This window comes from Periophthalmus magnuspinnatus, chromosome 11, assembly GCF_009829125.3.
Source record: "Periophthalmus magnuspinnatus isolate fPerMag1 chromosome 11, fPerMag1.2.pri, whole genome shotgun sequence".
NCBI classification, from domain to species: Eukaryota; Metazoa; Chordata; class Actinopteri; order Gobiiformes; family Gobiidae; genus Periophthalmus; species Periophthalmus magnuspinnatus.
In genome coordinates, this window is record NC_047136.2 from 527,760 (window position 1) to 550,135 (window position 22,376).

The 22,376-nt window shown below is 44.6% G+C and overlaps 1 protein-coding gene across 4 annotated transcripts; it reads left to right on the top strand.

Moving 5' to 3' along the window:
* The first annotated feature begins 1,102 nt into the window (after positions 1-1,102).
* zgc:91944 (uncharacterized protein LOC436941 homolog) lies at positions 1,103-21,972 on the top strand. Of its 4 annotated transcripts, none has more exons than XM_033975693.2 (11): positions 1,103-1,366; positions 2,059-2,162; positions 5,434-5,863; positions 6,077-6,162; positions 8,140-8,250; positions 10,294-10,494; positions 11,668-11,824; positions 15,028-15,110; positions 15,689-15,784; positions 16,725-16,849; positions 18,885-20,368. In XM_033975693.2, the coding sequence occupies exons 2-11, from the start codon at positions 2,081-2,083 to the stop codon at positions 19,017-19,019; spliced, it is 1,506 nt and encodes a 501-aa protein (XP_033831584.1). In that variant the 5' UTR covers positions 1,103-1,366; positions 2,059-2,080; the 3' UTR covers positions 19,020-20,368. The 4 variants fall into 4 exon arrangements, with proteins under 4 accessions (XP_033831584.1, XP_033831586.1, XP_033831583.1 ...); XM_033975692.2 differs by having other exon boundaries at positions 1,106-1,366; positions 16,722-16,849; positions 18,885-21,972; XM_033975695.2 differs by lacking the exon at positions 10,294-10,494 and having other exon boundaries at positions 1,105-1,366.
* Positions 21,973-22,376: the final 404 nt, after the last annotated feature.

The window sequence follows — 22,376 nt, forward strand, 5'->3', positions numbered from 1 at the left end:
CTACTACTGCACCACACGTCGAAGTTAAAGGGGCGGGAAATGAATGACTTTCCGCCCCTTTAACTTCGAAGCAAACATTTGATTATGCAGTCACAGCGAGGATAACACGCCTACCGTTTTAAAACAGATTTTACAAAGCTGAAAACGCCTTTAAATAAATCACTGCATTAGTCCAATCAATACAAAAGAATCAGATCAGAATCAGAAGACTTTTATTGCCATCGTCAGCGAACACAACTCACAAACTAGGAACGTTTTTTTGTGATAAAGTGCAACATAAAACACTGAATTATAATAATATACAAGTTAAACAAGATATCTGAATGAACTTAAAGCCACAGTAAACAACTTTTTAGCCAAAAATATACAAAAATAAACGCAAGTGCTTTCATTTTTGTTGTTTTTTTTGCACTAAAAATGTTGTAATCCTACTTTATGGGCTTGCATCTCCACAAACCTGATCTTATTTGGTCTGGGGGAGGGCCAAGGAAATGTTGTTCCTTTGGTTTCAGTTCCACAGTTTAGTTTAAACTTATCTGCACAGGTAGGATTACAAGTATGGTTTTAACGTTCTATTTCAGTGGGATCGTGCAAAGCTAAAGTTAAAAATGTAAGTTTTAGAAGTACAGTTCCAGTTTGCAGAGAGCACATCAACACTGTGTCTACTTAGTCTAATCCCACAGAACAGGAGGTTGTGTCAAACTGGTACATGGAGTAAACTGTAATAAACATGCAGTTCATAAATGTCCTGTTCCACTGCACGTGTTCAGTGTCGGATGCCTGTTCTTTCCAGACAGTGTAGAAGCCTGTGCCAGACACTGTACGCCCACTGTTATGCGCTGCAGCGTCAACCCTGATTGATAACATCCACCACTTCCTGCGCGTGTCAAAATAAAACATAACTGTGCATTAACTCTGTACATTGTGCACATTAGAGACGTGGGTGTTTTGGAGACGTGGACAGTGTCAGACAGTCCGGAGAGGACACGGCACGTCAATAAACTGCAGATTCTCGTTTGTTTTGGGTGTTTTTTAATCGCATTTCTCTTTAAACGGGGCGAGCTGCACGTGCGTCTGTACTGTAACCGGAAGTTGTGATTATTACAATGTGCGCGATTACAGTGGTGTCGGGTGAGGGGTCATAAATTGAAACAGACTCCCCACATTTGCATACAGTATTTCCCCTCTGCACAGCTCAAAGACAACATGACCCTGTGCACTTTGGCTGAGCTCTGACCGCTCAGTGACCGCTCTGACCGCCCTGCTGCAGCTGGACTGTCCTCCGGAGCCTCTGTCCTCCTCTGTCCCTCAGTCCGGGCCCCGTGTGTCCTGCTGCTGGCCGCTCCTCGCTCCTCTTCCTCCGGAGGTGAGCCCGCGGTGGGACGGAGCCGTTAGCTTCGCTTTGCTAGCGCTACCGCCGAGCTAACGCGTTAGCATAATGGCGCTGTCCGCTGTTTTTTTTGGGCTAATGCGCGTCATCGTTTATTGTATTTAAGTCATTTGACAGGCCGCAGTCACGCGAACCCGCACTAAACGCACTCTCCGCGCTGCATGTTGTCAAAGTTTAGTTATTAGCCAACATAAAGCACATTCAGAAAGTCACAGGAGACGAGCCCGAGCGGAATCCGGGGGAACTTTCAAAATAAAACGCTGCTTCCGCTCAAATACAGCTGTGTGTTTGGTGTTTTTAGAAAGTACTGGTTGTAAATAGAAGCTAATTATAACCATTCCAGATTGTTCTTGTTTATATTTGTGTTGTTAGCGTGTTTGTTGAGCTAGCCTCGCTTTAAAGGAGTGCTGTTTCATTATCTCATTTTATTTTGACACTTTCGCCTCGCACTTCCGGTTCGCTGTGTTTTGCAGCGGCTTGACGTCACCTCTCAGCTGCGGGCAGAGGTGCGCGCGCTGTCCCCGTACGGGCTGTTCCAGAGCGGGATGAGCCGTGACTGTGGAGTTAGTGATGCTCCGGGACGGGCTCGGCTTTAACCGCGCTAAAACACTGAAACAGCGCTAAACTGTGCGCCAAACTCAGACCTCTGTGCGTCTTTTCTCCCGCAGGTCCGGAGACACGCGCTGAGCCATGCGACAGTGGAGTGTCCCCGCTGCGACCCCGCGCACCGAGCCACTCCCGGGCTGCCTCTCCGTGTCACCCCCCCCTGCAGGTAACGGGACACGGCTTTTACATGCACGTTTCAGCTTTTACATGCACGTTTCAGCTTTTACATGCACGTTTCAGCTTTTACATGCCCGTGTCAGCTTCTACATGCTCTTTTCATGCACATTTTAGCTTCTACATTCACGTTTCAGTTTTTACATGCACGTTTCATGCACATTTTAGCTTCTATATGCACGTTTCAGTTTTTACATGCACGTTTCAGCTTCCACACATACACGTTTTAGCGTCTACATGCACGTTTTAGCTTTGACGTGCACGATTTAGGTTCCACATACATGTTTTAGCTTCCGCACATACATACTTCAGCTTCTACATGCCCGTTTTAGATTCTACATGCACGTTTCATGCACGTTTCAGCTTCCACATACACATTTTAGCTTCCACACATACATTCTTCGGCTTCTAGATGCACGTTTCAGTTTTTACATGCACGTTTCAGCTTCCACACATGCACGGTTTAGCTTCCACGTGCAGGTTTCAGCTTTTACATGCCTGTTTTAGATTCTACATGGACGTTTCATGCACGTTTCAGCTTCCACACACGCACATTTCAGCTTGTACATGCACGTTTCAGTATTACAAGAGGAGACTTCTGGATGCTGTGGCTGAAGTCTCTTTCATTCCTCCTTTAAGGCTCTTTAGGTGTTCGTTTCCTTTATGCTTCAGTTGTTACTGTGTGTTTCTTATGGTGGATGGAGGAGGTGGCTGAGTTTGTTAAATATAATAAAAAGTATTCGTCCAGTCCAGACTCAACATCTGACCTTAAAACCATAATGATAAAAGTTCCATGATACGACACTTTTTAATTCTTCTCTCAATTAGACAAATGGGCCGTGAGTAGGAGCCCGTAGGTGTAGTTTTAAAACGCGAGTGTCATTGCTCCGTCTGTATTCACCCCGGGCGTCTCAAACAAGGTTATAGTTTGTGCCAAGCGGTTGAACAGATGCCAGGATTTCAAATGAGCTTCGACAGAGGAGAATGCAGCTGGTTCCATAAACCAGTTTTATTAACACATAACTGTAATGAACATCCAACATCCACATCAGCCACATCAGCCACATCAGCCACATCAGCATTCAGCGAGCCCCCGCCCACGACCTCCTACTGCCCACGACCTCCTACTGCCCACGACCTCCTACTGCCCACGACCTACTCCACACAGTATTTACAACGGAACCATCAGCCTGCTGGTATTTTAACTACAGTCTGAGTCCACTGGTCCTTCGTTTATCGCTGGGGTTTCGTTCTAAAAATAACCCGCAATAGACGAAATCCATGAAGTATCAGTTTTATTTTTTACATTATTCTCTCTGTTTTTGTCTGTAAAACCCCTCACCACACACTTTATACACTTTTCTCACACAGGCGTTAACATTTTCTCACATTTCTCTCTCGTTTAAACTCTCTCAAAGTTCAAACCTTCGTAGGCGTCTTTGTCGGTGCAGAACGTTTCATCGACATTGTGGGTTTTGTCGGGGAGAAAACAAATTGCAAACGTACAGCACTTCAGAGTCACACTGAGATCCAACGTTTATGTAAATTTGTCTGAACACATTCTGTACTGGACAGGAGACACGGCACGGAGGAGACTGATGGACAATGGTCTACAGTCCAACAGCCAATCAGGACGCACGACACAATGGTCTACAGTCCAACAGCCAATCAGGACGCACGACACGATGGTCTACAGTCCAACAGCCAATCAGGACGCACGACACAATGCACGTTCATACACTGTAAAAAAACATGCTAAATTGCACAAAAAAAAACCCAAAACTGAAACAGCGAGGCCACGAAATGTGTCAGACTCATTCTGGTCTTAAATGTTCGTATTAACCCTCTACATGATCCTGGGGTTTTTATTTCACTATTGTGTCTGTAAATCAAGATCTGAACATTAATGATTTGATTTACAGCGTTGCTAAGCGCACAGCCTCGCTCCTGATTGGCTCTTTGGTTGCTATGATACTCGTAGACAGAATTCCAAATATGAAACTCTGCTCTAAATCGTCTCTTTACCTGCTCTGTCCTCGATGAGCTTCATTTGGAGCTGAAGCTGTGGTGACGTCAGACTCATTCAGTCACTTCTTTACAGTCTGTGATTTTAATTATGTGTTATTAATGCAGTTATACCTTTTACGTAACAAAAATCACTCATTTATAAGATGATTATACAGACACAGATGTTTACAAGCTGTTTCTGGGTCGTTATTTAGCCTGAATCTTTGTCAATTCGTGACTTTAATTCAACAGAAAGCCTCTTAAAGACGCAGGTGCAGGTTTTAATGGCGCAGTGACTTGTTTTGTAACTGTTTTTGCTCTAGATGTGTTTTATTTCACATTCATAAACTAATGCGTTATCAGACTTTCCATATCTGCTGTTTCTGACGTCGACTCATCAAAAGACACAATAATCACAAGGTCAAAGCGTTTGGGCGGTTTGTAGAATGTGAATTGAGATGTTGAGTTTATTCTCTTGGGTGTTTGTGATGCAGAGGTTTACGGCCAAGGCCTCGTCAGCAAAAGCACGTGGTCTGGACCAGAGTGTGGACTTAAAAGAAAGAAACGGGGGTATTTTTTATGTTTAATGGCACTTACGCAGCGCTCTGTCTTGTGTATGTTGAGGAAATCATTACTGAAAGATTAGATTTTTATTTTCTGAAAAGGAAAAAATATCAAATTAAATAAGAAGATCGGTCGATATGAGGGAAAAAGGGAAAATCCTGTAGAATCCAAGTACAGTACAAACTTTGTCTTTAATCTGCAAAGCCAGAAATTAATCACATTTATTTTTTAAAGTGGCGTGATTGAAATTATAATGAACAAATCTATAAACAAAACAAATGTGACAGTCAGGGACAAAGTTTGAGACTTTGCCGTGTCTCCTGTCCAGTACAGAATGTGTCCAGACAAATTTACATAAACGTTGGATCTCAGTGTGACTCTGAAGTGCTGTACGTTTGCAATTTGTTTTTCTCCCCGACAAAACCCACAATGTCGATGAAACGTTCTGCACCGACAAAGACGCCTACGAAGGTTTGAACTTTGAGAGAGTTTAAACGAGAGAGAAATGTGAGAAAATGTTAACGCCTGTGTGAGAAAAGTGTATAAAGTGTGTGGTGAGGGGTTTTACAGACAAAAACAGAGAGAATAATGTAAAAAATAAAGCTGTGTCCATGTGGATCCTCCGGTTTCTCTGAGATCACGGAGTTGGACCTTCCTTTATAATCTGCCACTTCTGATCTTCCCGTTCCCAGATGCCACGATGGAATGCTGTGAAGTGGAGCCACGTTACACCATCGAACAGATCGACCTCCTGCAGCGCCTCCGCCTGTCCGGGATGACCAAACCCCAGATCATCCACGCCCTGGAGTCTCTGGAGCGGCTGGACCCGGACACACGCCCCGCCCACTGCGACGCGAACTCCGCCCCCTCCCAAAACAACAACAACAACAACGGCAGCGCCCACACCACATCTTCATCCTCCTCTGCCTCCTCGCTGTCTCTGGCCTCCGCCACCACCCAAACCTCCGGCCTGGACGGAGCGGCGCTGTCTCCCAGCAACAGCTACGAGGCTTCACCCCCGCCGCTCTACCCCCCAACGGTGGCGGTTCAGAGGTCATTCAGCTACGATATGATGGGAGAAGAGGAGTGGGACCTTGAAGAGAAAGTGGAGGAGTACATGAGGTAAGGGTGAGATTAAATGAGAGCATTAGAACAGAGGCTAATGATGGTAAATGTCCCCGGTGGCCTGGTCTTGTACTGCAGGATTGTTAGCGTGTTAATTCAGGTTGAGTGCTCGGGGAGCGGGGAGGACACGGGAGGCATCAGTGAATAAGGTTAACTGGAGCAGAGGTGGGATTGTAACGGTAATACGTGGATGTTCTGCTCGTTCCGCAGACGGGACAGTAACCTGGTGAAGGAGGAGATCAAGGCCTTCCTCAACAACCGCAGAATCTCTCAGGCAATAGTTGGACAAGTGACGGGTGAGTAGAGTCCTGAGGTTTAACGAGGCTCCTGTTCATCGGGTGTCACACGTTCACAGGTCGAAATGTCTACGCACGTTTTCAGGTTTGTGTTTTAGAAAGCGTCCCACACTCAGTGAACATTTTGTCCTTAAATACAGAGCGCAGTGATTAGGCCTGTGTTTGTTTCTGGGTTTGAAGTGTCTGAATAGATCTGAGGCTGCTCCTCTTCACTAATGATGCAATTCCCTTACAGTGTGGTATTCTCTAATGTGATTATAACAGGACAGTACGCAGGGAAATGTGCTGTTTTGCTTCAGAGTTGAGTTTTCTTCTGTTCATATCACTGCAGTGTTTGTTGTGGCCACTTTAATCTAATGTCCCTCGTATAAGTGAATCAAAAGTACAAAGATTGCGTCTCACAGAACATTGCAGTGACGTGGTTCATCCAATGTGCAAATGCAGCAGCTGCTGACACGGTTCTGTTTGGACAGGACGTGGTGTTTTATTCCTCGGGGATTAATCAGAAGCAGTTTGTCGTGACGAGCAGTAACAGTTTGACCAACTAACGATAAGTTCACTAGTCAAACATTTATGTCGACTGTTTTGAACCTCGGTGACTGAAGGATTTTAAAAAGATAAGTTAATTATTGCCATTTTGACTTGATAAAGCCACTGTCTGTATTATAATGTGTGTTTTGGTTTGTGTTTTATTGTTTATTGTCCATTTAATATGATTACACTTATTTTAATAGTCACTAGTCACATTTGGCTCTGTGCTCAGCGGCTTAAACCTGGTTTAATGTAATGTCTGTGAGGTTTTTAGAGTCGCCATAAAATCACTAAATCCTGACAGATCAGACAGATCAGGGGGTCAGGGGTCAGAGGTCAGAGGTTAGGGTCAGACAGTGGACAGGGAGCTGTGCGTGGATGTCATTGATAACATGTTAAACTCTTCACAAATGCAGAGAAAACTTCACACGAGACTTCTGTGTTTACAAAGGGACGTGTTTGAGTGTCCGTGCTAATGCTAATGCTAATGCTAATGCTAGTTGTGGAGCCTAATATTTAAATAACGTCACTGACTGAAATAATCTACACCTAAAAATAACTGGGTCGTTCTTAAAATATTCCTATTTAATTTTGTTGTTTTTTTATGTTACATTTAATTTTTAAATGGAAGTTAGCATTAGCTTTAGCATTAGCTTTAGCATTAGCATTAGCACTGACACACAAAGATGCACAGTGTTTAACATGTGACAGTGACATCCACCTGCCTGACTCTAACCCCCTGACCTTTGACCCCTGACCCTCTTTATTGTCGGTTACAGTAAAACAGTCGAGTTAAAGGCAGAGTCCAGTAAAATACAAAACAGGAGAGGAGTGATGAAGCAGAGTCTGACGGTGAGTGTGTTTTATTCTCCTCCTTCGTGGGGGTCACACATTCCTGAGACGTGGCTTTGACCAAAATGACCAGAACATCCTGCAGCTGTTATCTGCCCTCCGTGTGATCTATGAGCACTGCTGCATGATGGGAAACAGAACATTTTACACCTGTGTGAGAAAGTAAGAAATGTGTCCCATGTGTTTATTGTCCACACCCCCTAAACCCCCTGACCTCTGACCTCTGACCCGCCTGCAGCTTACACTCTCTGATCTGTCAGGATTTAGTGATTTTAGTGCAAACTGTAAACGGTCGGTGTGACTGTCCCTGTGATTGAAACGAGACGTTTACTGTTTACTGCTCAGAGACTCAGATGAACTGATACTGAGTTTTGTGATTCGTCTGTCGAGTTTAAAAATACTTCACAAAAAGACACAAACAAATATGAGTCTTATAAGTCAAAGTCATGAGGGCCATACAAGAACTTCATACATGTTTGAGGCGTGTAAATGTGAAAAAGCACATTGTTCATACATGTTTGAGGCGTGTAAATGTGAGGAAGCTCATTGTTCATACATGTTTGAGGCGTGTAAACCTGTTTCTTTCACCTCCAGGCATCAGTCAGAGCTACATCTCCCAGTGGCTCCTGCAGCAGGGGCTGGAGATGAGCGACTCCAAGCGCAGAGCCTTCTACCGCTGGTACCTGCTGGAGAGGAACAACCCAGGTGAGCAGAGCGCCCGGTCATGTAACGCTCAGACCGAGAGCCAGATCAGATAACACGGATGATGAATGCTCCGAGCAGATAAGGCCCGAGAGCGACTGTGGAAAACGCATTAAGAGCCAAGGTTAAAGATGATGATGTGAAAAAGCTGGTGTTTTCTGTGGTGAAACATTCCTAAACGTGCATGTTCCTTCTTTTGTCCCTGCCTCCTGCATGGTAAACCGCCCCGCCTCACTCACTGCGCTAACTCCCTCTGATGACGCGCACCGAGGGCAAGCAAGGACTCGGACCAAAAAAAATCTATAATTTCAAAGGAAATACAAATGAAAAAGCCAGAGCTGTCACTGGAGATGAGGGTCGATAGGCGTAAGGCAGGTGAATGTGGTGTGACTGTAACCACGAGGTGATTACGCCCAAGGTCATGTGAGGGCTGGATTCTTAAGACTCATATCGTTTTATGTTCACATTTAACATTCAGGAAACGTTTAAGAACTTAAAGGACCTGGATCACACAAAATGGACTCGGGGAGGTTTAATCCACGTTTCCTCCTCAAAAACAGACCTGGAGTTGTGTTTTGTTTCATTCACATGTTTGAGTCACACTTTTATTATTAGTCTGTCACATCTACAAAGATCAAAATGCGACGTTCCACCTTGTGATGTCATCAAGTGGTAGTTTTCAAGTTAACTCCTCCTCCTTTTACCTTTAGTTCAGTCGAGATAAGAGACAACTCCAGGACTGAAATGATTCTAGTGAAAGACAGAGGAAAGAAAGAGGAGAAAGTGAGGGGACAGAGAGGGGAGGAAGAGGAAAAGAGGGATAGGGAGCGAGTGATAGAATAAGACAAAGGGGGGTAATAAAGAAAGAGAAGCAAGAATACAGCTAATAAAAGAGAGGACAAAAAGACGGGGAGAAAACAGACAGGACAGAAAGAAAAAAATCCAGGGCTGAAATGATCCAAATGATTCTAGTGAAGAAAGAGAAAGATGGAGAAAGAGAGAGAGGGAAAGAGGGAAGGAGAAAGAGCGAGAGGGCTGGAAGGGGACAGATGGAGAAAGAGGAAAGAAGGGATACTGAGAGAAAGCTTGAATCATAATGAGAGAAAAGAGAGAGAGCGAGGGGAGAGAGAGGATGCAGAGAAAGGGCCGAGAGGAGGGGGGAGAGTGAAAGAGAGGAAAGGGGTAGAGAGGAGAGAGAGAAAGGGGGAGTGCAAGAGAAATAGGAGAGGGATGAGAGAGAGAGAGAGAGAGGAGAGAGAAGAGGGGAGAGAAAGGAAGAAAGGAAAGGGATGGGAGAGAGAGGAGAAAGAGAGAGGAGGGCTGAAATGATTCTATAAATGAAGGTGTGTGGAGTTTAAAAACACAGTGGAGCACTTCCTGTATCACCACATGATGACATCACAAGGTGGAACAGAGGGTTTTCAGCCTAAATCTGCAGGTTTGTGTGTTAAACATGTGAGAATGAAACAAAACACAACTCCAGGTCTGTGTGTGACGAGGAAACATCAGAACAGATTAAAGTTCCCCAGAGTGAGTTTTTGTGGCGTCGTCCCTTTAAGGCGTCGTCCCTTTAAGGCGTCGTCCCTTCAAGGCGTCGTCCCTTTAAGGCGTCGTCGTGCTCACACTGTCTCCTTTATGTTGCTTGGTTCGAGTGATTCATATTAAAATCTGCTGATGAACTCCCTCGGCGTCTCTTTCATCTTTATGTTTGTTTTTCGCCTGCTCCCACGCTCGCTTCGCTCTGGCCTCTCAAACATCGGCAGTGTCTGCAGGTGGAAGTCTCTGTGCTGGTTTTCATTCCTACACGGCTAACACTCAGGCTATTAACTGTGATACTAACAACAGCTCTCCAAAGCTCCACATGCTTTGCTTTCGATGTCGGCTCCTCTTGACCTGCCGCTCCGTTACTATGACGATCCCGATTGGGCATTTTAACAGGAAACATGCAAACGCGGGTCTGACGGAGCGCGGCAATTTGTTTTATTTAACCGCAGCACATCGCAAACTTCCAAAGTCTATGCCTGACTGTTGGCTTCTGTCCAAAAGGGCTGAGGTGGAGCGAAAACCAGCACAGCGTGAGCCCCTCGTCCAGGGGCAGGGGAGGAGACAGCACCCCCCAGCTCCTCCCCAACCCCAACACCACCCTGAACCCCAACGCCGCCCCGCTGTGGAGCAGGCAGAGGGAGCTGCTCATGCACCTGCTGCCCTGGTACAACGCTACCGCCGCTGCCTCACAGACTAACACAGGTAACAGCCCGGAGCGCCCCCTACAGGAGAGCAGGGGCACACAGACGGACAGAGCTAACCTGCTAGCGCCGCTCCAGTGTCTCTGTCTGTAAATGCTGCTTCAGACTCGCCATTTTGGTCGTAAATGTTATTAACGCACTCTACATGATCCTGGAGTTTTTATTTTGAGTTATTTTGAGGTTTGTTTGGTTTTTTGTTTTTTTTTTGTTATTTTGAGTTTTGTTTTGTTTTGAGCTTTTTGTTTTGTTTTATTTATTTATTTTAACTTTTTTTGTTATTTTGAGTTTTGTTTTTTGATATTTTTGGGGTTATTTTGAGTAAATTTGAGATTTTTTTTAATTTATTTGTATTTTTTTTTGTTATTTGAATTGTTGTTTTTTTTTGAGTTGTTGTTTTTTTGTTTATTTATTTATTTTTACTTTTTTGTTATTTTTTTTACTTTTTTTGTTATTTTGAGTTTTGTTTTTTGATATTTTTGGGGTTATTTTGAGTAAATTTGAGATTTTTTTTAATTTATTTGTATTTTTTTTTGTTATTTGAATTGTTGTTGTTTTTTGAGTTGTTGTTTTTTTGTTTATTTATTTATTTTTACTTTTTTGTTATTTTTTTTTACTTTTTTTGTTATTTTGAGTTTTGTTTTTTGATATTTTTGGGGTTATTTTGAGTAAATTTGAGATTTTTTTTAATTTATTTATTTATTTTTTGTTATTTTGAGTTTATTTTTTGTTTTGTTTTTTGTCTCCTCTCTCTGTCTCTGCTGCTTCAGACTCATTTTGGTCTTAAATGTTCGTATTAACCCTCTACATGATCCTGGGGTTTTTATTTCACTATTGTGTCTGTAAATCAAGATCTGAACATTAATAACAGACAAATCAGGTCCTTCTTTCCCCGAGGTCAGAGTGAACTATAATCTACTGAGGACACTGTCGTATTAGCTCCATTGTAAATCCATGAAAATGTACAATAAATGCTCTCGGATGCAAGGAATTTTATAGAATTCCTCTTGGAACGCTGCTGTTGTGTCTGTTGTGTCTGTTGTGTGTGTTGTGTGTTGTCTGTTGTGTGTTGTGTGTGAACGTCTCCAGAGCTGAGGATCAAACGTCACTTCAAACGTCTTTAGAGGAGCTCGTTGTTGTTTTTTCCGTTGAGATTCACGTCGTGTCTTTGTTTCAGGAGCCACTTTGTCCATGCGCTCGATGGTGAAGGAGGAGCCGGACTGGAGGACGGGCATCATGACGGGGGAGAGGACCGGGATCGTGGGCGGACCTTTAAGGCTGCGCCGAGGGAGTCGCTTCACCTGGAGGAAAGAGTGTCAGTCCATCATGGAGAGGTGCGTGTTTTAAGAACAGTAACGTCTGCAAAGGCTCGAAGGAGAACCGCCGCGTCTGTGAGCGATGGGTTCACACGCGTCGCCTCCTCCTCACGCGTCGCTCCCTCTGCACTGATTGGCTGGTTTTTACTCTTTCGTCTCTGATTGGCTGTTTTTTAGTCGTGATTATGATTGAATAAGAATGAAATAAGCAGAGACAGAGACACATCAGCTGCTCTGAGGCACAAACAGAACAAACATAAAACATAAAATGAGTCTCAATAAAAACACTTTTCCACCAGGTTTAAGTTCATCTGTACAGAACAAATGTAACGAGGTGATTTAAAGAGATTTAGAGAATAAGAAAGACAAAAAAAATCACAACACAATGAGTCAAAACATAAATAATCATCATGAAAGAGAAAAGTGCAGAATAAAAACCTTTAGTCACAGATAAACAGAACAGAGTCTGATTCAAACATCGTCAAAGTCGAGGTCTGAGTCACATCTACAGGAAGAGAGACAGGTTTAAACAAAACTCAGGTCTAAACCAGGACTAAACCAGGACTAAACCAGGACTAAACCAGGACTAAACCAGGACTAAACCAGGACTAAACCAGGTCTAAACCAGGACTAAACCAGGGACTAAACCAGGACTAAACCAGGACTAAACCAGGACTAGACCAGGACTAAACCAGGACTAAACCAGGACTAAACCAGGACTAAACCAGGGACTAAACCAGGACTAAACCAGGACTAGACCAGGACTAAACCAGGACTAAACCAGGACTAAACCAGGACTAAACCAGGACTAGACCAGGACTAAACCAGGACTAGACCAGGACTAGACCAGGACTAGACCAGGACTAGACCAGGACTAAACCAGGACTAAACCAGGACTAAACCAGGACTAAACCAGGACTAGACCAGGACTAGACCAGGACTAAACCAGGACTAGACCAGGACTAAACCAGGACTAGACCAGGACTAAACCAGGACTAAACCAGGACTAGACCAGGACTAGACCAGGACTAAACCAGGACTAAACCAGGACTAAACCAGGACTAGACCAGGACTAAACCAGGACTAAACCAGGACTAGACCAGGACTAGACCAGGACTAAACCAGGACTAAACCAGGACTAGACCAGGACTAAACCAGGACTAAACCAGGACTAGACCAGGACTAGACCAGGACTAAACCAGGACTAAACCAGGACTAAACCAGGACTAGACCAGGACTAGACCAGGACTAGACCAGGACTAAACCAGGACTAAACCAGGACTAAACCAGGACTAGACCAGGACTAGACCAGGACTAGACCAGGACTAGACCAGGACTAGACCAGGACTAAACCAGGACTAGACCAGGACTAGACCAGGACTAAACCAGGACTAAACCAGGACTAAACCAGGACTAGACCAGGACTAAACCAGGACTAGACCAGGACTAGACCAGGACTAAACCAGGACTAGACCAGGACTAAACCAGGACTAAACCAGGACTAGACCAGGACTAAACCAGGACTAAACCAGGACTAAACCAGGACTAAACCAGGACTAAACCAGGACTAAACCAGGACTAAACCAGGACTAAACCAGGACTAAACCAGGACTAGACCAGGACTAGACCAGGACTAGACCAGGACTAGACCAGGACTAAACCAGGACTAAACCAGGACTAAACCAGGTCTAAACCAGGTCCCTGTGTTGTTTTGACACTGACTTGTGCTTAAATGTTTCAGTCACATTACACAGACGCTGAACTGAGGCTCTGAAGGATTTTAAACCTGAATAATGTTTTTTCTTTAAAGGCAAAAGTCGTGGATCACTGAGGATTTACACGTAGAAATCAGGCGTTTTATTTCCTCCTGAGTTACAGAAGCTCTTGACGTGATTTATATTTGTCTAATATCTCCACAGCTTTAACGTCTCTGCTCAAACTCCGCCTCTGAAAATCCAATTCAAACTGTTGTGTCGAGAAGAACCAGAGAATCGGCTGCAGAGATTAGCATTCCCTCGCGTGGCGCTCGCTTCGTTTTATTAAAATGAGAGTTTTTAGCGGGAGCAGCCAAACTCCATAAAACGTGGCTTTGTCAGTTTTAATAAGAGTCCCAGGTGCAGTGTCCTTTAGTCTTCACCCCGGTTATTTAAAGCTGTAGTCGACAGTGTGGAGTTAATTACAGAGCTGTACCTGCACCGCCGTGTTTGTGTCAGACAGAAGCGCCGCGAGTCGCTCTGGAGAACAAAACCGGGGCAGACATTCCTCCTGGCGGCGGCTCTTTCCTCTGTATCACATTGATTTCTGTAGAACACGCCTGCTGTAAGTACAAGCAGCACTCACAATAATAAGTCTGCAGACGACCACAGGACCTCGCACGGTTACGCAACTCCACTGCAGTGACGGGCCGCTCTCCGCCCAAGGACGGGACGGCGGAGGTTAAGGAGCCGTGAGCGGACGGGCCCGGGGTGACGAGGCGCAGACATCGATCCCGCTGTGTTTTGTAATGCGAGATAATCCTCCTTTTTTAGCCCCAAGAGATGTTCCAAAGAGGGACAAAACAGACTCAAAATGGACGCTCCTCCACCTGGAACTAAACCGTGTCCTTCCTGCGTAAAACTTTAAATCAGGCGGATTCTGCAAAAACAACTTTTTAGAGTTTTTAAACGAGTTGTAGTTGTTTTAACGTTGTGTTTGGAGTGATTCATGTTTAATCGAATATTTTCAAGACGCCGTTTTGTCGATCTGCTCTCGTTTAAGCTCCACTTTTACACACGACACACGCACGTCCTCCTTTAGTTTTTCTTTTCTGTGACACTTTAAGCTGAATTACGTCCCTTTACGGCTTTTAACAGTGTTTCCTCATCATATTTTCTTGCATTTTGGCTGATTCCTGCAGGTTTATGATCTGTATTTGACGCTTTAGTTCTCCAAAAAAAATCCAGTTTTCACTCACCCCCTATCCCCGCCCTCTGCTCTGTACTCACACGCGTTTATTAAGTAAATCCAGACGCTCTAATGCTTCTGTAACCTGTACTTTCTGAATGAGTCCTGGTCTTAATCTAATTTAAAGAGTAAATGAAGATGTGTGTCGTCTTCAGGAGGTAATGGGCTGTGAAACGCCGCCGCAGTAAAGACGTTCAGATTAGCGCTCTGGGCCAATCACGCGCCGCCGCCGCCGCTGATGCAGACCCATTTACAGCTCTGGGCTTTTTCCTTTACAGTTTCTTCATCGAGAATCAGTATCCGGACGAGGCCAAGCGAGAGGAGATCGCCAACACCTGCAACTCGGTCATTCAGAAACCAGGTACATTTATTTATTCATTTATATATTTATTTATTATTTTATACATGTATTTATTAATTTATTCATTTATTTACACATTTATGCATTTATTTATATATTTATTTATTTATACATTCATTTATACATTTATTTATTCATTTATTCATTTATTTATACAATTATTTATTCATTCATTCATTCATGCATTTATTTATTAATTTATGCATATATTTATACATTTATTTATTTATTCATTTATACATTTATTTATTTATTCATTTATTATACATTTCTTTTTATACATTTATACATTTCTTTTTTTTAACGTTTTTTCTTTCACATTAACAGAGGTTTTAAGCTCTTTTTTCTTTCTCGTGACGTGTTCTTCTCGTTCCTTTTTCTTGGTAAATCACTCTCTCTCTTTATCGCGGCGTTTTTACATTTCAAAGTCAGTGACAGTTTTGATGTTTGTTGAAGGTAAAAATAATCCCTCGGTTCAGTTTTGCAGTGGGTTTAAATATTAGTCCAGTGAAAATAAAGCGACGACGCTGTTGTGTTAAAGGTAAAGTGTTAAAGGTAAAGTGTATTTTCTGTCCCAGGATGTAAACTGTCGGAGTTTGAACGTGTGACGGCGCTGAAAGTTTACAACTGGTTTGCCAATCGCCGAAAGGAGATGAAGAGAAGAGCCAATATCGGTGAATATTTAAGATAAATGTTTAAACTGCTTTTTCTTTATTGTGTTTTATATGCGACAGTGGCTCAGCTGGTAGAGCGTTTGCCCACTGATCTGAAGGTTCTCGACCTGCCACGTTAACACAATCTGAAGCACATTATGTTTTTATAGAGATGTACTGCAATAAATGAGAATATTGAAGCTTTTTTAAACCTTTCATACAATTAAAAAACAGTGAGATCATCCAACAAAACATTTTGAAATAAACCGTATCATTTAAAAACATGAGCTGTAAGAAATAAACAGCAGAGCAAAGCGATATTTATCCACAGAAGTGACTTATTCTCCGTCTGCAGCTCAAATCGAATCATTTTACAACTGTTAGAAATCGTTTATAGGGTCAAAAAGGAACTAACACGACCCTGGATGTAAAAAGGTAAATTATAAACGTCTATTTTAATAACGAGAAGAGCCATAAACTTAGAATTACACGAGTAAAATGAACAAACGAAGAGGCTCAGCGAGTTCAAAACTGGTTAAAGGTAAAACACTGAGTTCTAAGGTTTTACAAGGGTTAAAGTTCAAGAGCTTCACAAGTGTCACATGGTTCAGTCTGAAGTGGAGGTGCGGCAGGGGGCGGGGCCTTTTAGGGTGCGCACCAATCGCAGGAGGTTTTGTTTTACATCTCGCACAGAAACATCATCAGTGGAGACGACACATCGGTCTGTCCAGGGCTGGAACGACAACAAAAAGAACAAACATCTCCACAGTTTTGCAAAGAAAAAAGTCCAGAAAAGTCCAAATATTGAGCCCAAAAATGTGTATTTCCAGCGGGATGTACTGAAACACACGTCGATGGAGTGAATATTGTGACAAGTTCTGTGTAAAAATGTGACATGTTAAACTTTTCCCATTTGCTTCTTACATAATCTGTTCTGTGTTTTCTCTAATACAACTAGAAGCTGCCATTTTAGAAAGCCATGGGATCGAGGTGCCAAGTCCGAGCTGCCATTCGAACGGAGAAGAGGTGGAGATGCACGAGTTCGCTGATCAGGTGAACCACCGCTTTGTCGAGCAAGTCATCCACGTGAGTGACGCCTGAAAGCACGAAAACACACCTCTGATTTTCAGTTAAAAAAGGAAAAATAAATACATAAATAGGTCGCTCTTTTGTTTAACTATAGAAGTCATTTTGAATCTGACGTTTTTTAGATTAATATTACATTCGATATTGGTCGTTTTCAGACTCAGATGTAATGACGTCATACTCCCAGATGGGGGCGCAACAGCCAGACTGTCCTATTGATCACACTGTGCTTTACCAGGAATTATGCAAAAAGTAAAAGCGCAAATGTTGAACCTGATCTGGACCCAAATAACTCAGTTTTACGACAAAGATCAGCGTTTTAATCCTCATTTTCTGTGATTTATCTGTGTTTAAAATGATTGTCGTGTAAAATGTGGTGATTTTATCTGAAACACGGTGATGACGTGAAGTAAAGTGACTCGGCCTGAGGTTTGAATCGCAGTAGAATTGAAATCACAAAGACGATTCATGAAGCGCCGTCGTTTCCCCAGAAGATACAAAACTTTGTCTGCGTAAAAACATCTGCACCTGTGGGTTTGGCTCGTTCTTAGTTTATATCGGTTCATATTTCAGTCTTTTTGTTCAGTTCTTCTGGACGTGTTTAAAATGTGAACTTTGATCTGATTCTTTTATTAAATTAGACGATTCTGCTAAATATTTCCCCTCAGCATTTATCCACTGGAGCCATTTATGTTTGAGTTTAATCTTTAATCGACAATTTTCAAGACGCCATTTTGTCCATCTGTCCCATTTAACCTCCACTGTGACACGCCCCCTGTGACACGCCCCCTGTGACACGCCCCCTGTGACACGCCCCCTGTGACACGCCCCCTGTGACACGCCCCCTGTGACACGCCCACTGTGACGTCTGCTCTTCCTTCTCCAGTTTTATTTTCTTAATCGTTGATACTCGTCGGATTCTGCAGCGTCGCGTCGTCATTTTGGTACAAATGTTTTAAACGCTCTGCTCTAGTGCGACGTGCATCTGTCCACAGGGGGCGCCACAGCTACACGACTCTTTATTGTGACGACGTTTAGGGCGACTTCAGCTCTCGTTGGACGCCGCAGTTTTCAAACTCTTTTATGAAGTGTTTTTAGGTGAATGTTGTGATTTAAAATGTGTAAATTATAACAGAGATGAGAACCATAGAGACTCAAGCTCAACAGACTGATTTATATCATGAATCTCAAATCTAATCGCGACGCTCGATAGAAAAATGACTGTGTTGATGTGTTTCCTGGTGGTTCAGCTCTAGGGCCCGTGCTGGCCGTTCAGTTTACGTCTTTTGGTCTTTTAAAGTTGTAAATATCAGTTATTGGCTCCAGGAGGTGACCAGAGCTGCCACAGAACAAATGTATAAATCACACAGACTTGGCTGAAGTGGAGCAGCTGTTCTGTTTTCACCGCAGATGGAGAAAAAACATCTGACACATCAAAGAACAGACACTAAAGCCCCGATCAGCTCCTCCAGGAGACGAGGAGCGGCCCCCGGGCTGGTCACATGACCCGTGTGGTCAAACGCCAGAGACAAACAGCAGGATTTAAACAGTCTACAGTTCAGTTTAGAGGAGCAGGAGGAGGAGGGAGGAGGGAGGAGGAGGAAAGAGGAGGAAGAAGGAAGAGGAGGAGGGAGGAGGAGAAAGGAGGAGAAAGGAGGAGGAAGGAGGAGGAAAGAGGAAGAAGGAAGGAGGAGGAGGGAGGAGGGAGGAGGAGGAAAGAGGAGGAAGAAGGAAGAGGAGGAGGGAGGAGGAGAAAGTAGGAGGGAGGAGGAAGGAGGAGGAAGGAGGAGGAAAGAGGAGGAAGGAGGAGAAAGGAGGAGAAAGGAGGAGGAAAGAGGAAGAAGGAAGGAGGAGGAAGGAGGTGGAGGAGGAGGAGGAGGAGGTTTTATGCTTTAAACCTGACCTGGACTTTAGTCGATCCTCGTTCTGTCTGTGTTTCTGTCCATCGTCTTTAAACTGCTCCTTGTCCCGTTTTACAGATAAAGCTGCGACCGTTTGACCTTTGACCTTTGACCGTAGTGTTTGTGTCCCTCAGGAGGACGGCTCGGTCCAGAGGTTGGGAGACCCACAGGACTCTGCGACGGACGGCGCCTCTCTACCGAGCCCCGCCCCTCAGCTGCAGGAACACAAGGAGGAGCTGTCCAAACGGGAGGCCGTGGACGAGGAGTGACACGAGCTGACGGCACAATCATGTTTAAGCAAATGTAACGAGCAAACCAAACATGTCCAGCCACACGGCGCGGCGTGGGGCGGCGTGCGAGCCTTGTGGGTGCAGTGTGCCCTATAATCAAAGGGAGACGGGTGCTGAAGCTTGAGGCGCCTCCGACGAGGAGAGGCCTCCGTATTTATCAACAGTAATCCTGCTTATATTTACGGCAATATACAGTATACATGTATATTTATAATGGTATATAATGCAGTTCAAGATGGTATTAATCAGCCTAAACTCTTAGTTGGACGATTATGTAAAAATACCTCGCCCATTTTAAGCTCCTTTACTTTTCTTCTGTCTTCCTGAGTTTCCACAGCGGCTGTCGGCTGAGCCTGCGGGTCAGGTGCTCTGGGGACAAAGGTTAAACCGATGACGGTGTTTCTAATGTGAACATCAAACCCTGAGGCTCTGCTGGACTCAGGGAACAGCGGATCAGAGCAGAACAGTACGGCGCTTCTATAAATACTTTTGTGTTTTTGTTTAACCAAACTATAATATTCACGATCTTATTTATACCTCTTTGTATCAGCAGAACAAGCCTCAGAATATTTGATCATTTTATGAGTGAATGCGATGATTCTATTTGTCCGCTTGTGAATAGCTTCCGTTTGATTTCAGGCACAGAAACGCTCGACTAGTGAACTCAGATGTTTCTTACTTCAGTGTTAGATCCGTATAAACTAATGTGAGTATCCAGGTGCTTCACACACGCACATCATGTTAATGTTTTTATGTGAGCAGAATAAGCTAAAGCTCAAAGCTCCAATGATCGACTGCAAAGCTTCAAAGCTTCAAAGCACCTCAGAGTGACCTCACTCTACAGGAGCTGCTCTGTCCTTCGTCCAGAGAGCGCCCCCTGTGGAGCGCTCTTTAAATTCAATGTAAAATATTTGACTTGAATAATGTTTTTGTTTTTTCTGTTTTCCCCTGTATCGACCGCGTGGCCCAAGGCCGCCGTTCGTCCTCACGGTTCATATAATGAACTCATGCTTTGTTTGTGAAGCGCCCCCTGTGGGCGTGGCCATGTTACCTCTTAATGCCAAAGCTATGCCAAGGTAGAAACGAGCTCCAGACTCAGACTGTGCAGCAGCAGGACTCAGTCCGACCACATTGTACCTGATTATGTAGATTCTATGCTCAGTACAACACTAGCCAACTCTAGCTTACCTCAGACTCACGCGTCATGACCGAGACGCCATGACACGGACTTTATGTAGCAGCGCGAGACGGGTTCCCCTGAACGACTCCCCTGACTCCTCTGAACGACTCCTCTGAACGACTCCTCTGAACGACTCCTCTGAACGACTCCTCTGTACGACTCCTCTGTACGACTCCTCTGAACGACTCCTCTGTACGACTCCCCTGAACGACTCCTCTGAACGACTCCCCTGAACGACTCCTCTGAACGACTCCTCTGAACGACTCCTCTGTACGACTCCTCTGTACGACTCCTCTGTACGACTCCTCTGTACGACTCCTCTGAACGACTCCTCTGAACGACTCCTCTGAACGACTCCTCTGAACGACTCCCCTGAACGACTCCTCTGACTCCCCTGAACGACTCCCCTGAACGACTCCTCTGAACGACTCCCCTGAACGACTCCTCTGACTCCTCTGAGCGACTCCTCTGAACGACTCCTCTGAACGACTCCTCTGTACGACTCCTCTGAACGACTCCTCTGTACGACTCCTCTGAACGACTCCTCTGTACGACTCCTCTGTACGACTCCTCTGAACGACTCCCCTGAACGACTCCCCTGAACGACTCCTCTGAACGACTCCTCTGACTCCTCTGAACGACTCCCCTGAACGACTCCTCTGACTCCTCTGAACGACTCCCCTGAACGACTCCTCTGTACGACTCCTCTGAACGACTCCTCTGTACGACTCCTCTGTACGACTCCTCTGAACGACTCCTCTGAACGACTCCTCTGACTCCTCTGAACGACTCCTCTGTACGACTCCTCTGTACGACTCCTCTGAACGACTCCTCTGAACGACTCCTCTGACTCCTCTGAACGACTCCTCTGAACGACTCCTCTGTACGACTTCCCTGGACGACTCCTCTGTACGACTCCCCTGAACGACTCCTCTGTACGACTCCTCTGAACGACTCCTCTGTACGACTCCTCTGTACGACTCCTCTGTACGACTCCTCTGAACGACTCCTCTGAACGACTCCTCTGACTCCTCTGAACGACTCCCCTGAACGACTCCTCTGTACGACTTCCCTGGACGATTCCTCGGGACGACTCCTTTGAGTCACTCCACTGGATGACTCTTCCGACTCCTTTGGGTGACTCGACTGGGCAACTCTACTAGACGACTTCTCTGGGCGACTCCTCTTGACTCCTCCTCTGACTCCTCCTCTTGACTCCTCCTCTGACTCCTCTGGGTGACTCCTCCTCTTGACTCCTCCTCTGACTCCTCTGGGTGACTCCTCCTCCTGACTCCTCCTCTGACTCCTCTTGACTCCTCCTCCTCTGACTCCTCCTCCTCTGACTCCTCCTCCTCTGACTCCTCTTGACTCCTCCTCTGACTCCTCCTCCTCTGACTCCTCTTGACTCCTCCTCTGACTCCTCTTGACTCCTCCTCTGACTCCTCCTCCTCTGACTCCTCCTCTGACTCCTCTTGACTCCTCCTCTGACTCCTCTGGGTGACTCCTCCTCTGACTCCTCTTGACTCCTCCTCTTGACTCCTCCTCTTCACTCCTCCTCTGACTCCTCTTGACTCCTCCTCTTGACTCCTCCTCTGACTCCTCCTCTGACTTCTCCTCTTGACTCCTCCTCTTCACTCCTCCTCTGACTCCTCTTGACTCCTCCTCCTCCTCCTCCTCCTCCTCCTCCTCAGCTCTCATGTGAGACTTTGGACACAGTTTCCAGAGTTTTGCTCCTCGTTGTGATGGTTCTGCTCGACTCTACTGTATCTGCTTTTATCTGAAAACTCAAACTATACCAATAAAACCATGTAAGAGAAAAGACCTTTGTTTGTTTTGAGTCGCAGAGTTTGTGTCAATTTTATAAACAATACAATTTTATTCATCAGTTTTAAAGTTTTAACCTGAACACATTGGCTTTAGATTTTGCTGTAGAAATCTGTGCAGTGATTCTTCTTCAAACCACAAGGTGGCAGCATCGTTTTACATGAATGAAACTCCAAAGTGACAAATCAGAGTGTAATTATGTAATGTTCAAGTTAAACACCTCACGTCTTTGTTTATTGTAAAGACTTTGGATCATATAGAGATATTTTATTTTATACAAGTTCAGTTTTCTTCAGTTTTTTTCATCACAAAGCAGGATTTAAGAACAAAGT

Coding starts and splice junctions, on each gene's coding strand:
- zgc:91944 (XM_033975692.2), top strand. CDS start 2,081: ATGCGACAGTGGAGTGTCCCCGCTGCGACCCCGCGCACCGAGCCACTC. Junction 6,163..8,139: donor AATAGTTGGACAAGTGACGG/GTGAGTAGAGTC, acceptor TTTCACCTCCAG/GCATCAGTCAGAGCTACATC. Junction 10,495..11,667: donor TGCCTCACAGACTAACACAG/GTAACAGCCCGG, acceptor TCTTTGTTTCAG/GAGCCACTTTGTCCATGCGC.